The 12,930-nt window shown below is 39.3% G+C and overlaps 1 protein-coding gene across 16 annotated transcripts in view; it reads left to right on the top strand.

The window, feature by feature from the left end:
- Window positions 1-3,436, top strand: part of KTN1 (kinectin 1) — a 155,928-nt gene extending 152,492 nt beyond the window's left edge. For all 16 annotated transcript variants that reach the window (XM_069091744.1, XM_069091750.1, XM_069091754.1 and 13 more), the window contains 2 exons: window positions 285-405; window positions 2,961-3,436. In XM_069091744.1, coding sequence (XP_068947845.1) covers window positions 285-386 — 102 coding nt within the window. In that variant the 3' untranslated portion in view covers window positions 387-405; window positions 2,961-3,436. The remainder of the gene's footprint in view (window positions 1-284; window positions 406-2,960) is intronic.
- The last annotated feature ends 9,494 nt before the right edge of the window (window positions 3,437-12,930 follow it).

The raw sequence follows: 12,930 nt of genomic DNA, 5'->3' as shown, positions 1-12,930 counted from the left end.
TTGATTTACATGCTTCATCCTTGCTTTGATCAAACACTTTTATGTTGTGCATTAGTGATGCAAGTTTCTGTGCCTGTCTGCCTATTACCATCCTTGAAATATAACTATTGTATTTTCCATGCATATGATTCTCATGATTTTTTTTTTAGCCTACTCATAATAACTTAAAGATAAAATTGACAAATTATTTCTGGGTAGTGTTTGGAAATTGTTTTGCTTCAAATTATAAAGTGGGGTTTTTTTGTTTTGTTTTGTTTTTTTGCCTTTGAATCCTTTTGTTTTAGGAATCTTCTGAGAAAGAGACAGTATCTGTAAGTCTGAACCAGACTGTAACACAGTTACAGCAGCTACTCCAGGCAGTAAATCAACAGCTCACAAAAGAATAAGAAAACTTCCAATTAGTAGGTAAGAAGTGAATAAAAATTGCTGTACAATTTATTGGTAGGTGCTACATGACAGTTATTTTTATATAAGTAAGCGTCCCTTAAAATCATACAGGATTTATTGCAGCAGCAGTTGTTAGAAATATTCAATTTGGTGTCATCAAAGTAAGTATGGATATGGGATCTGATGACTTTCAGTTCTCTGAGGGAAATAATTCTATGAACAGATTTCCTTCCCTTTAGTTTTGCCTGAGGGCTTATGGCTTGACGAAAATAACCTGCAATTCTTAGTTACAACTTAACTTTGTATGGCTATAATTCTTTGTCTACTTTGAGCTGAAGTTTGCCTTTTTATTTTTGGAGGGGGGCAGGGCAGGGCAATTGGGGTTAAGTGACTTGCCTAAGGTCACACGGCTAGTAAGTGCTAAGTGTCTGAGGTTGGATTTGAACTCAGGTCCTCCTGACTCCAGGGCCAGTGCTCTGTTCACTGCACCACCTAGCCACCCCAAAGTTTGCCTTTTTCTGAAAAGGTTTTATTAATTTCCATGATTGCTGAAACTTTGAGGTGTTTCTTTTAGTTTATTCGAATCTTGATTTTTGGAGATGGCATGTGGTTTTAAAATAACATTAGGGAATTATGCTGTGCTCATGATGTAAGATACTTGGTACAATTTTCGTAGTTATTTAACCTTGTTTTTTTTTAAAATTAAAGATTGGATATATATATATATACACATACATATATATGTCTATGTAGGAGGGTATGAATACATATGTGAATGTGTATACATATGTGTACAGGCATATATATAGATAGAGGGCACAGGACCAATTGAATAGGAAGGGATGATACTTAAAAGGTGAAATTAAGAGGTGAGAGGAATATAATGAGAGGAGATGGGGAGAGACAGAATGGGGTAAACTATCTCATATAGAAGACGCAAGGGAAAATGGTTACAATGGAGGGGAAGAATAGGAAGGCAAAAGGGAATGGGTCAACCTTATTCCCATTGAATTTGGCTTATGGAGGGAATGACATACACACTAAATAGGGTGTCTCACCCTATAGGAGAGTAGGGGAGAAGAGGATGAGAGGGGGATGATGGAAGGGAGGGCAGGCTGGGGGGGAGGGAAGTTGGAAGCACCCACTTTTGAAAAGGGATGGGATCAAAGTAGAGAATAGAACAAGTGGGAGGTGGGATAGGAGGGAGGGAAATAGAGTCAGTCTTTTACAATATATCCACTATGGAAATGTTTTGCATAGCTACACATGTACAACCTATATTGAATTGCTTATCTTTCCAGTAAGGGTGGGTGACAAGGGAGGAAGGGAATGAATCTGGAATTCAAAATTTTAAAATCAAATGTTTAAAAATTTGTGTGTGTGTATCCACACTATTATTAATATTATTTTACATGTAACTGGGAAATAAGATATAGAGGCACTGGTGCATAGAGATCCACCGTGCCCTACTGGAAAGTCGGAGGGGGTCTGGAAGAAGATATGGGAGAGGGCAGATTGGAGGAGGGGATATCCAGTGGAATTGCAATTTTGGGGTGGTGGGTAGGGGAAAAACAGGGAGAAAATTTGTAGCTCAAAATCTTGCAGAAATGAATGATGTAAACTAGAAGTGAAAAAATGAAAGATTGGTGTAAATATCATCGCTTTGAAATTTCACTAAGTTTTTAACAATTGTAACTTTCTATAGGATACTCCAAGAGAACTATTTCTCTTTGCCTTATGAAAATAGATGCTTTTTAGTTAAAGTTAAGTCTGTCATTGTTAAATGAGGAGTGGTGTGTTATTTTCTTAAATTATTGCTATGCCTTGGTAAGTTGATTTGTTTTGGTGTTTTGGGAGAGAGATATGTTCTTTTTGGACTGAGGGATTCAATTAACTATAGGTAAAATTAATAATCTCCAAGTGAGCTCTATGCACCAAGTTTTCTGTACACTTGTATGTACTAGGATTTTAGAATGGTTTTCCTGAGATCCTGAAAGGTATGTGCATTCCAGAAAGACCATGACATCCATGATCTGCTGGTCATAAGTCTTCTATGTTGTAAATGGATTTGAGCCTGTTAATGAGCCAGGTACCCAAAATTCTTTTCATGGGAGCACCAGTGCCGTTTAAAATTCTGATTTCTTATGTTAACACTGATGACTCTCTGTGATTGGATGTACTCTGTTGATGGGGAGGAACATTCTGTTCCACTTCTAAAGAATGACCTTACCTGTCTCTTAAAATTCGTATTTTAATAATGACCTACCTCGCTTAAAATAGCTTAAAATTCCCCTATTTTTGAAATTGAATTGTTAGCCTTATTAAAAACCTAAGGATTCAGGGACAATTTCTTTTTTATGTAATAAATAAGTTTTTGTTTACTGTTGTTAAACTTATGATAATGTTTTGAAAACTTCAAAGACAGGCTCAATATTATTTCAAACATAGTTAAAATACTCATTACTATACCTAGTATACCTAAGTAAGCTGTGAACATATGGTATCTTCAACAGTTTTCTTTGAATACATCTTCTTTCTTTGTTTTCAATGGATATATTTCCTTTCTTTTACAGAATGTCACTGGGAAACTTAAACTGTTCATTTGAGGATAGCAGAAGGCATTGTGTTATATTTTGCCAAATTAAAGCCTTATTTATGTTTTCACCCTTTCTACTTTGTTAGAAACACTGAGCAGACTCTTTTCTAATCCTTGTTAGACTACTGATTTAAAGAGAGAAATAAAAACCTCAACTCTGCAGACACCTTCAGAGTTTAGTTTTATAATAAAAACTGTTTGGATAATTAGACCTTTACATTCCTGAAGATAAACATGTAATCTTTTATCTTATTTTGCTCAATAAAGTTTCAAAAGATTACAAGGCTCTAAAACGCTAACATTTTAATACTGACGTTGTGCACTGTTTTCCTTAACATTTTGGGGAGTAGCAGCCTCTGACTTGAACCTCAAGTAAACACTTTTTCTTGTTGTTGCTCATGTTATCAGTTTTTGTACTGGTGTCAGCAAATAAAGGGATGCTTATTATTCAAACATGACTTCTGTTACTTTGTTCCAATAATCTCCTCATTTTTAATCCTTAAAGTGTACATCTACACAATAGACTTTGGGCAAAATTATTCGTTGAAGTGATCACTCAGAGAGCTACAAAGTTTACTATTACTGCTTTCCATTCTGTCACACTGCTCCCTTCTTCCCTTCTAAAAAATTATGTCATGTAGCGAGCGCTACTCCAGTTTTTACTCATCTGCTCTTGAAAGTGACTTTCTTGCCTATGCTCCCATTTAGGGATAGCAATGTTAATGTGCAGTGCCTCATTCCGCTGACTATCCAAGCCCAATTATTAGAGGGAGGAGAAGAATGAATGAAAGAAAAAGCATTTGATAATTGTTGGCTAAGTGCAAAGCACTGTGCTTAGTGCTGGGGATACAAATAGAAAAATACAACAGCCCCTGTTTTCAAGGAGTTGACATTTCATTGAGGATCAACATGTGGTGTTAGTTTTAGCTGCAAGTTAAAAGGCAAGGCCAGTGGTCCAAAGAAGGTAGTGGCAAAGCAAAAGGTAAAGTGTCTTTAATGACATTTCCATAGAAAAACCCCATATCCGTTTCTGATGTCAAACCATTTGACCTTATCAAGGATATTGTCAAGAACTTTCTCTTTCGAGTCTTTAGTAGCAAGGCTGCAGCATCTGCTGAAGCAGTTACCAGTTTGCATCTTCACAAGGGTTCTTTCCGTCTGTGATGCCTATGGGAATAGAGATGGAAGCTGGGCCAGTGGTCTAGGGGGACACTGGTATTCGTAGGGCTCTTGAGTTCTAGATCCAGAACTATCTCCACTATCTGAGAGGAGAGGGTGGTGGCAATGGTTTGACCTGCCTCCTGCTTTAACTAGGCTGGCTTACTTGACTTATTTGGAATATGATGAAAGGGGAACATACCCCACTTGACCTAACACATCTCATTTTAATCAAAACGGAGGAACCCAACCCCAGTGGATCTGGGATTGCACAGAATTACAACTGCTTCTCTGCCTCTGCCTCCCCATCTCCAGTGACTAGAAGGAGAACATACAGCATTAGCAGATGTTACAAAAAGTACTTTTCAACGGGGGGTCAGGGTGATGTGTAGAAGAATTTTTATTTCCCAAAGAATGGGTGCACATGAACAATTTGAGCAGCAAGATAGAGGACTAGACATTTTATGATTATCACCATCTCACATCTCAAATAGAAATTTTATGGAAGAGATAAATTTCAACTTTTTGCATAGTTTAGGACATCAAGAAACCAAATGAGGCAAAAACAGAAAGCTAAGAGTTCCTAACCCCCAGCACTTGGCATTGTTCCCAATCACTATATTGTGGTCCAGGACTGCACAAGCTGACCCAGGCTTGTAAAATAATTCTGTATACCTGTTCCCCCCAGTGCCTCTCAAATCCAAAATGCATAAAGTCACTCAGATTAGGACAGCATTGTGGCAGTTTGGGACATAACACAGCTTAACACAGCTCAGCCAAAGAACTGAGAATCAGAGAGAATTGGAGTAGCATGTGTGTGTGGCTTTGTAGCACTTCACTAAGCCTGAGGGAAAGAAACTGGTATTTAGCTGGGAGCAGTTCTGTTCTCACCTTCCACCTTCCCAAGTCATTTGGGGCGATACTAAGGCTAGTGAGGAAGCCAAGATGGCTTTGATGTCCATGCCCTAGTAAAACCACACTCGAAGGGTAAGGGGTTGGAAAGTGAGTGATAATGGACACTAAATGGGTAAATGGACTATTGCCAGAGATCTTAGGAGGAAGAAAAAGACTTTGGGCATAAACAGATAAACCAACAAGGAAAGTATAATAAATAGGATTATGACCTCTAGATCAGGTGGAAAAGTCCAGACATCTAAATACTGCCAAACAAAGGAAAATGAATGAACACCTGATAAGACAGAAGACCCTGTGGATTCCTAAGACGTAGAACCACTATGGAATGTTTCTTAGTGGTTTAAATGAGGAAGAATTATTAAAACAGAATTTATGGCCTGCATAGCAGAAATAATTGACAAAATAGAAAAACTTGCATCTATATGTTGGCTAGTCTCATCAAAGAGACAAAAAAATGTGGGAATAGAAATAAAATGGTCAAGGAGGAAAGAATAGGATTGAAAGGGGGGAAAAGGAGCAATCTTGTTTTGGCAATGGGAGGGGATGTCTGTGGTGAATGTTCCCTTGGGTTGAAAGTTATCCTAGGAACAGAAATGGGGACCTTGGTATAATCTGTAGGGATTTGGCACTTAGACTATTTTATCTCAGTAGGAGAATCACTTTCTGGGAATAATTGATACTTACAAAAGGAGTAGAATGTCAGAGGGCACGAAACTAGCAAGATTTCAAGGCAAATGAGTGAAAAAAGACCATGGAAAGGGCAAAGGTCAGTAATGAATCATACAATCAGGGACATAGGAAAATACCTGCCATGGGAGCAATGTCTTTCTAAGACACAACATAAAAATGGAAGCTAAACTATTGAGAAGAAAACCACAGTAGGTAGAAACTTTAGAAACTTTACTTGTATGAAGAATAAAGGACTAAGTAAGTATAAGGGCAAATTAAAAAATAAAAGTTGAATAGAATAGGAAGATAAATAATGCAGAGAATTAGGGGAAAAATCCTTTTTTAGAGAAAGGTGCATAAAATGAAAATTTAGAATAATTGATAAATGTGTAGTATCAGCTTTAAAGAAATAGACTATCTCTGGAATGTGGGAGGGTTGGGAAAGTGTGAACGTAAGATCAGATATTAAACATTTCCTACTGAAGCAAACTTACATGTAATTCTGTTGGTTTGTGTTTTGGAAAGAAAAATTGCTAGCACTGGTATTTTCTCATTACAAGCCGTATTCACATTGTGCAGAATCCAGAGGACACTTGTGCTTTGTGAATAACTAAGACTTCACTGATGGTCTGGTTCACAAAATAATTCATGAGAATACACATTAAAGTTTGGGTATTCCATTGTCAGCAAGTCAGTCCTTTATGCTTAGATTTTTGTCTCTTGCTAACCCCCCCCCTTTTTTTTAAGCAATCGGGGTTAACTTGCTCAAGGTTACATGGCCAGTTATTTCTGGGTGTGGTGCTGAGTGTCTGAGCCCGGGATTCGATCTCCAGGTCATCCCAACACTGGAGCTGGTGCTCTTACTTGCTGAGCCACCTGACCACCCCTAAGCAATTGGGGTTAAGTAACTTGCTCAAGGTTACACGGCCAGGTGTTTCTGGGTGGGTGCTAAGTATCTGAGCCCAGATTTGATCCCCAGGTCATCCCAATACTGGAGCCGGTGCTCTTACTCGCTGTGCTACCGCCACCTCTCTTGCTAACCACTTTTTGCTTTTTTTTTTTCTTATGTTACCAGCAGCAAAGACAATGAATTTCATTTCTAGGTTAGATTTAGTTGAGTTGGTAATTTAAGGGAAAAAAAAAGGTGGAAATTAGGAAGAAGATGCTTGTTGACAAGTTAATAGCACAAGGGCAACTTTTTGATAGGAAAGTTGCCTTGAATCTACTTTGAAAAGACACTTGTCTAACACCGAATGTTAGTGCTAGAATGGAACATAAGATAACATCTTGTTGGGATCCCTGCCACCCCCCCCCCCCCCCGACACACACACGTATTAAAAAGTGAGTAAATTCCAAGTTTAATCTTTGGGGGTTGGAGTGAGGAAATATCATAGAAGGGAGAGTGATATTTAGCATTCCTTTCAGGCCCCACAGATTAAAAGCAAGCTATAATCTTAAAAGATTAAGTTAAAAATTAAGTTAACTAAGTTAAAAATCAAAACCTTTTCTAAACAAAGTTTGCCAGTGTTAGGTTTGTGAAAAATAAAAAGGGGTACCTGTGTCACTGTTACCAGTTAGATCCACTGAGCCTTACTAGGAATATTTAGAGAATGCATAGGATAGTCCAGTTTTAAGTGCACTTGTGCCCAAAGAGAGGGAATGATATGACTCACTCTCATGCAGTTCCAGGGGAGGATGAACCCCTTGAAAGGGGCTCTCTGAGAGTTCTCCCTCATGTTGGTGCCCTGAGGTGAAGCCTTATTTGTCTTTTGCTGGTTTTAGCTCTGCTAGCTAGGCTTTCCAAAATCCTAATTGGAAAGAAACATTTAGAAGTTGCGTGATAAGTAGGAAGTAATTGGTTTCTTTGACAATTTACTGGCCAATCTAGTCAAATATCCTATTACCAGCTAGTGGCATAAAAGTCACACATCCATAAAGATGAGAGGATATAATTCTCACATTGGCTTGAACCAGGAAATTGTATTGATCACTGTGAACTAGAGTAAAGTAAGGCTGCAGAATTAGGTGCTTTTTAAAAATTTACTAATCTTTACTAATTGCTGTCTGACCAAAATACTCTATTTTATAGATAGCTATTTATGATTATTAGCTTTTCATATATAAAGAAACAGACAAAGTTTCATCTCACTCTGAGCTAACTTAGTCAGCAAGCTAGGATTAGAATTTCCTGTCTAGGATTTTGTGTGAACCTTCAGATATTGAGACTAATGTTTTACCAGCTCCATTCCTCCTCCTATAAAGACATTTCTCAAAGTATGCTTTGTTCACTAATGGCTTACTTTGTAATGTTTTTGGCAATGTTTGTTCAGAACTGTACTTTGGGACAGTCCCCTTATGGCAAAAAATAGTATTAAGGAAACAGAAATATTTAGCAGATCCAATTCTGCACACAAATAATAGCCATGTTTCTGTTCCTCAACTTAATTTGAATCTGGGGTGGTTGACAGAACTACTTTGCAAATGATAAGACCATTTTAGTGGCAGGTGAGCCCTGCTAGGAAAGAGGGAAAAGACGTTTGGGAAGGTAGAGTTAGTGGTGAAGATCTGAGGCCCTTTGGTGTCTGTCATTGATGATTTTTGCTTGACCATTATATTTGCTAATGCTTAAGCAACATGTCCAAACAGGGACAGCAGAACTTGATGAACACTGTTAAATACTGAAAATAAAATGATTTAAAAATTAAGACTTTAAAGTTCTTTAAAATTAATTTGGTATGTGTTTAAAAGTTTCTCCAGGAGTCAAGATGGTGGAGTGGAAAAAGGACCTCCGCAGGGCTCCAGTTCTCACCATCTCCAATCCACGTAAAAGGGGACTCTGAACAAACTTTGGAGCTACAGAACCCACAAAATGACACAGAGAAGCTAACCTCCCCCTGAGGACAGCCAGGCGGGCTGGCATGTAGCTGCCAGCACAGTGCTCTGGGAGCAGAGCCCACCTCCACGCTGAAGTATTAGCCCCAAGACGGGCCTGACTAGCCACTGGCTGGAGGGACTGCAGATCACCAGAAGCTGTGGCAGTCCAGAATTATCAATACATAGATGCTAAGGACAAGGTGAGAGTTCAGTGCAGTGTGGACTTTGGGACCCAGTAGTTGGGAGTTGGCAGCTTTTGCCCCCAGGGTGAGAAGCCGAGGAGGGCTGCAACACTGCCTACACCACGTGGCAGCTTCAACTGCTGGCCTATGGGGTGTAGGGGGACCAACCGACCAGTCTAAGGGTTTATTGCTCTTGCATTAACCTGCTTGGATATGGATTGCAGTCTAGGGTGAAGGTACTGGGGTGTGTGTCCAGCTTGCCAGAGCGTGTGGAGGCTTCAGGGAGTGCACCTAACTAATACCTCCGGCAGGTGAGAAAACCCCAGCGTTTGGTATGAAGCTCCCCTGTCTGGTAGCAGAGTCCTACTGTGGCAAAAAGCCCAAAAGTCAAGTAATTGAGTAGAAACACAAACAGGCAAAGGAAGTAAAGCAAACAGAAGAATCCAACATTAGACTCCTATTTTGGGGACAAAAAGGATCAAAGCATGGAACAGGAGGAAGACAGTGAAGTCAGAACTCCTGCACCAAAAGCTTCAAAGGAAAATTCGAGCTGGTTACAGGTCATAGAGGACTTTAAAAAGCAGAGAAGAGAAGTGGAGGAAAAATTGGGAAGAGAAATGAGAACACTGCAAGAAAATTATGAAATGAGAGTCAACAGCCTGACTGAGGAAAATAACACCTTATAAAACAGACTAACTCAAATGGCAAAAGAGGCTCAAAAAGGCAATGAGGAGAAGAATACCTTAAAAAGCCGAATTTGCCAGATGGAAAAAGAATCTCAAAAGCTCACTGAGGAGAATCATTCCTTCAGAATTAGACTGCAGCAAATGGAAGCTAATGACTTTATGGGAAATCAAGATGCTGTTAAACAGATCCAAACAAATGAAAGAATAGAAGGCAATGTGAAATATCTCACTGGAAAAACCACTAACCTGGAAAAAAGATCCAGGAGAGATAATTTAAAAACTATGGGACTATCTGAAGAAATTCTCAAGGAAAACTGCCTTGATGTTTTAGAACCAGAGTGCAAAATAGAGGTTGAAAGAATCCACCAATCACCTCCTGAAAAAGATCTCAAAAAGAAAACTCCTAGGAATATTATAGCCAGGTTCCAGTATTCCCAGATCAAGGAGAAAATATTACAAGCAGCTAGGAAGAAACAATTTGAATATTGTGGAAACACAATCGGGATAACCAATGGATCTGGCAGCTTCTACACTAAGGGATCGAAGGGCTTGGAATATCATATTCCGGAGGGCAAAGGAACTGGCACTAAAACCAAGAATCACCTGCCCAGCAAAACTGAGTATCATCTTTCAGGGGAAAATATGGTCATTCAGTGGAATAGATGATTTTCAAGCATTCTTGATGAAAAAACCAGAGTTGAATAGAAAATTTGACATTCAAATACAAGAAGCAAGAGAAGCATGAGAAGATAAACAGGGAAAAGAAATCATAAGAAACTTATCAAAGTTGAACTATTAACATTCCTACATGGAAAAACAATAATTATAACTCATGAAACTTTTCTTAGTATGAAAATAGTTGAAGGGAATATACATATACATATATATATATATGTCTATATCGGAGGATATATGGACGTATGAATACATGTGTGTATATGTGTACAGGTATACATACATAGAGGGCACAGGACCAACTTAATAGGAAGAGATGGTACTTAAAAGGTGAAATTAAGAGGTGAGAGAGGAATATAATGAGAGGAGATTCGGGAGAGACAGAATGGGGTAAACTTTCTCATATAGAAGAGGCAAGGGAAAATGGTTACAATGGAGGGGAAGAATAGGAAGGCAAAAGGATATGGGTCAACTTTATTCTCATTGAATTTGGCTTGGGGAGGGAATGAAATACACACTAAATAGGGTATCTCACCCTCCAGGAGAGTAGGGGGGAAGGGGATGAGAGGGGGGATGATGGGAGGGAGAGCAGGCTGGGGGGGAGGGAAGTTGGAGGCACCCACTTTTGAAAATGGACGGGATCAAAGTAGAAAACAGAATAAGTGGGAGGTAGAATAGGAGGGAGGGAAATATAGTCAGTCTTTTATATCTACTATGTTAATGTTTTGCATAAGCTACACATGTACAACCTGTACTGAACTGCTTATCTTCCCAGTAAGGGTAGGTGTCAAGGGAGGAAGGGAATGAATCTGGAATTCAAAAGTTTTAAAAGCAAATGTTTATATATATATATATATATATTCACTGACCTGGAAAATAGATCCAGGAGAGATAATTTAAAAATTTTTGGACTACCTGAAAGCCATGATTAGGGACAGAACCTAGAAATCATCCTCCAAGAAATTCTCAAGGAAAATTGCCCTGATATTTTAGAACCAGAAGACAAAATAGAAGTTGAAAGAATCCACTGATCACCTCCTGAAAATATATTTATATACTATTATTAATACGATTTTACATGTAGTTGGGAAATAAGATATACAGGCACTGGGGCATAGAGATCCACCATGCCCTACTGGCAAAGTCAAAGGGGGTATGGGAGAAGATATGGGAGCAAGCAGATTGGAGGAGGGGATATACTGTGGAACTGCTATTTGGGGGTGGTGGGTAAGGGAAAACAGGGGAGAAAATTTATAATTCAAAATCTGGCTGAAATGAATGATGTAAATAATGATGTAAAAGTTAATAAAGCATTTGGAAAATGGAAAAAAAGTTTCTCCAAATTAGGTGACATTTAAAGGTTTCCCCAAATTACACAACGTTTTAAACACCCTTATGAAATCTGAAATGGAATTCAAATTTCTAGAATTCCAAATGAAATGTGGAAAGAAATCCTCCAGCTGGAAATTGAATAGCTGGGGTGAGAATCCTATCGTTTGAGACTGTGAGAGATGTCTCACAGTGAAGTTTCCTCATTTCTTTTAACTCCTGGTTACCTTCCTTTCTCTTCTCCATACTTTGTACACCAGTCTCATGATTTCCCCAAAATGAGGTAATTTGAAAGAAAATCATACCAGTCCACTTCTGATTGGGTACTTCCAAATCTCGTGAAAGGAAATACGTAATGAAGGATTGAAACTGCTTTGAACCAATTAGATAATATTAAAGAAAGATTGTGAGCTTGCCTCACTAGCCAATGGTGAGGTAGGACAGGTGTTGCAGGTGGTTAGGATCAGGACAAGAGAAGCCTGGGAGCTTCCACATTTTGCACTCCCTAGCAAATGCCACTTGAACAACAGGGGCAGTGCCCTTTCTCATGAGAAAGGATAAAGACCTTTTCTGATCTCAGACTTAGACGCTGAACTTTTTCATCTCACACAGTTTGGAGGTCCCACCGAGATGTTCTGCACTCCTCTCTGAAGAGGGGTGGAAGGGCTCCCCAGCCTTGGCCAATGGTCAGGACTTCCCATTGGGTCTTTCCAGCTGCCCCTTGGTGAGGCAAGGGAGCAACTCCCCTCTGTTGAGAATGAGGCCCAAAGGAGCCTGACAGCAGAAAATGCCCAAAGGGGGAAACAAAGATTACTTGCAAGGATGGAAAGTGATTGGTAACGTAAGTCCATGCATGGACCCAGGCAAGGAGAGACCTGGGTGAGTTGGTGGTGGGTGGAGTCTATTGAGTCTTGCCTGGAGTTGAGAAGGGTGGAAGTTTGATTCTTAGTTGACCCTGATGAGGGCCTCCTGACAAGGACCTGTTAGATTTCAAGCCTCAGCTCCAAAATTCCTGGGCCAAGAGATCAACAGTTTGGCTAGACCTTGAACCTGGAGGGGGGAATATGACTGATGAATCCTCTTGCCTGACATTGGGTCAAGAGAAATTTCACTTATCACCTACAAGTGACAAATTGATTAGGAACAGAGTCGGGAAGGGTTTCTCTCTTCAATTCCCGCTGATACTCCCTTTCGAAAGAAATCTGGCAACTGGGATGAGTTGCCAAAGTATAAAGGGAAAGATAAAAAGAAAAGGACCAAGTGAAATTGAATTGAATAGTCTAGATTTCTGGTTCGGTCTGGTTGGGACTTGTGTAGAATGAAATGTGGTTTCTCAAGTAGACTATTTGCTAAAGTACTAGAAGCCTTTAGGTCTCAGTCAGGTGACCTGGGGAAGGAAAAATCAAACTCCAGAAATCCCCCTGTCAACCCACTGGCCAAATAAGGAAATGTTAACAAA

This window comes from Petaurus breviceps, unplaced genomic scaffold, assembly GCF_028583685.1.
Source record: "Petaurus breviceps papuanus isolate PSGF00001 unplaced genomic scaffold, PetGlider_PUasm1.0 189, whole genome shotgun sequence".
Classification (NCBI taxonomy): Eukaryota; Metazoa; Chordata; class Mammalia; order Diprotodontia; family Petauridae; genus Petaurus; species Petaurus breviceps.
This window is presented reverse-complemented; position numbering and strand designations above follow the sequence as displayed.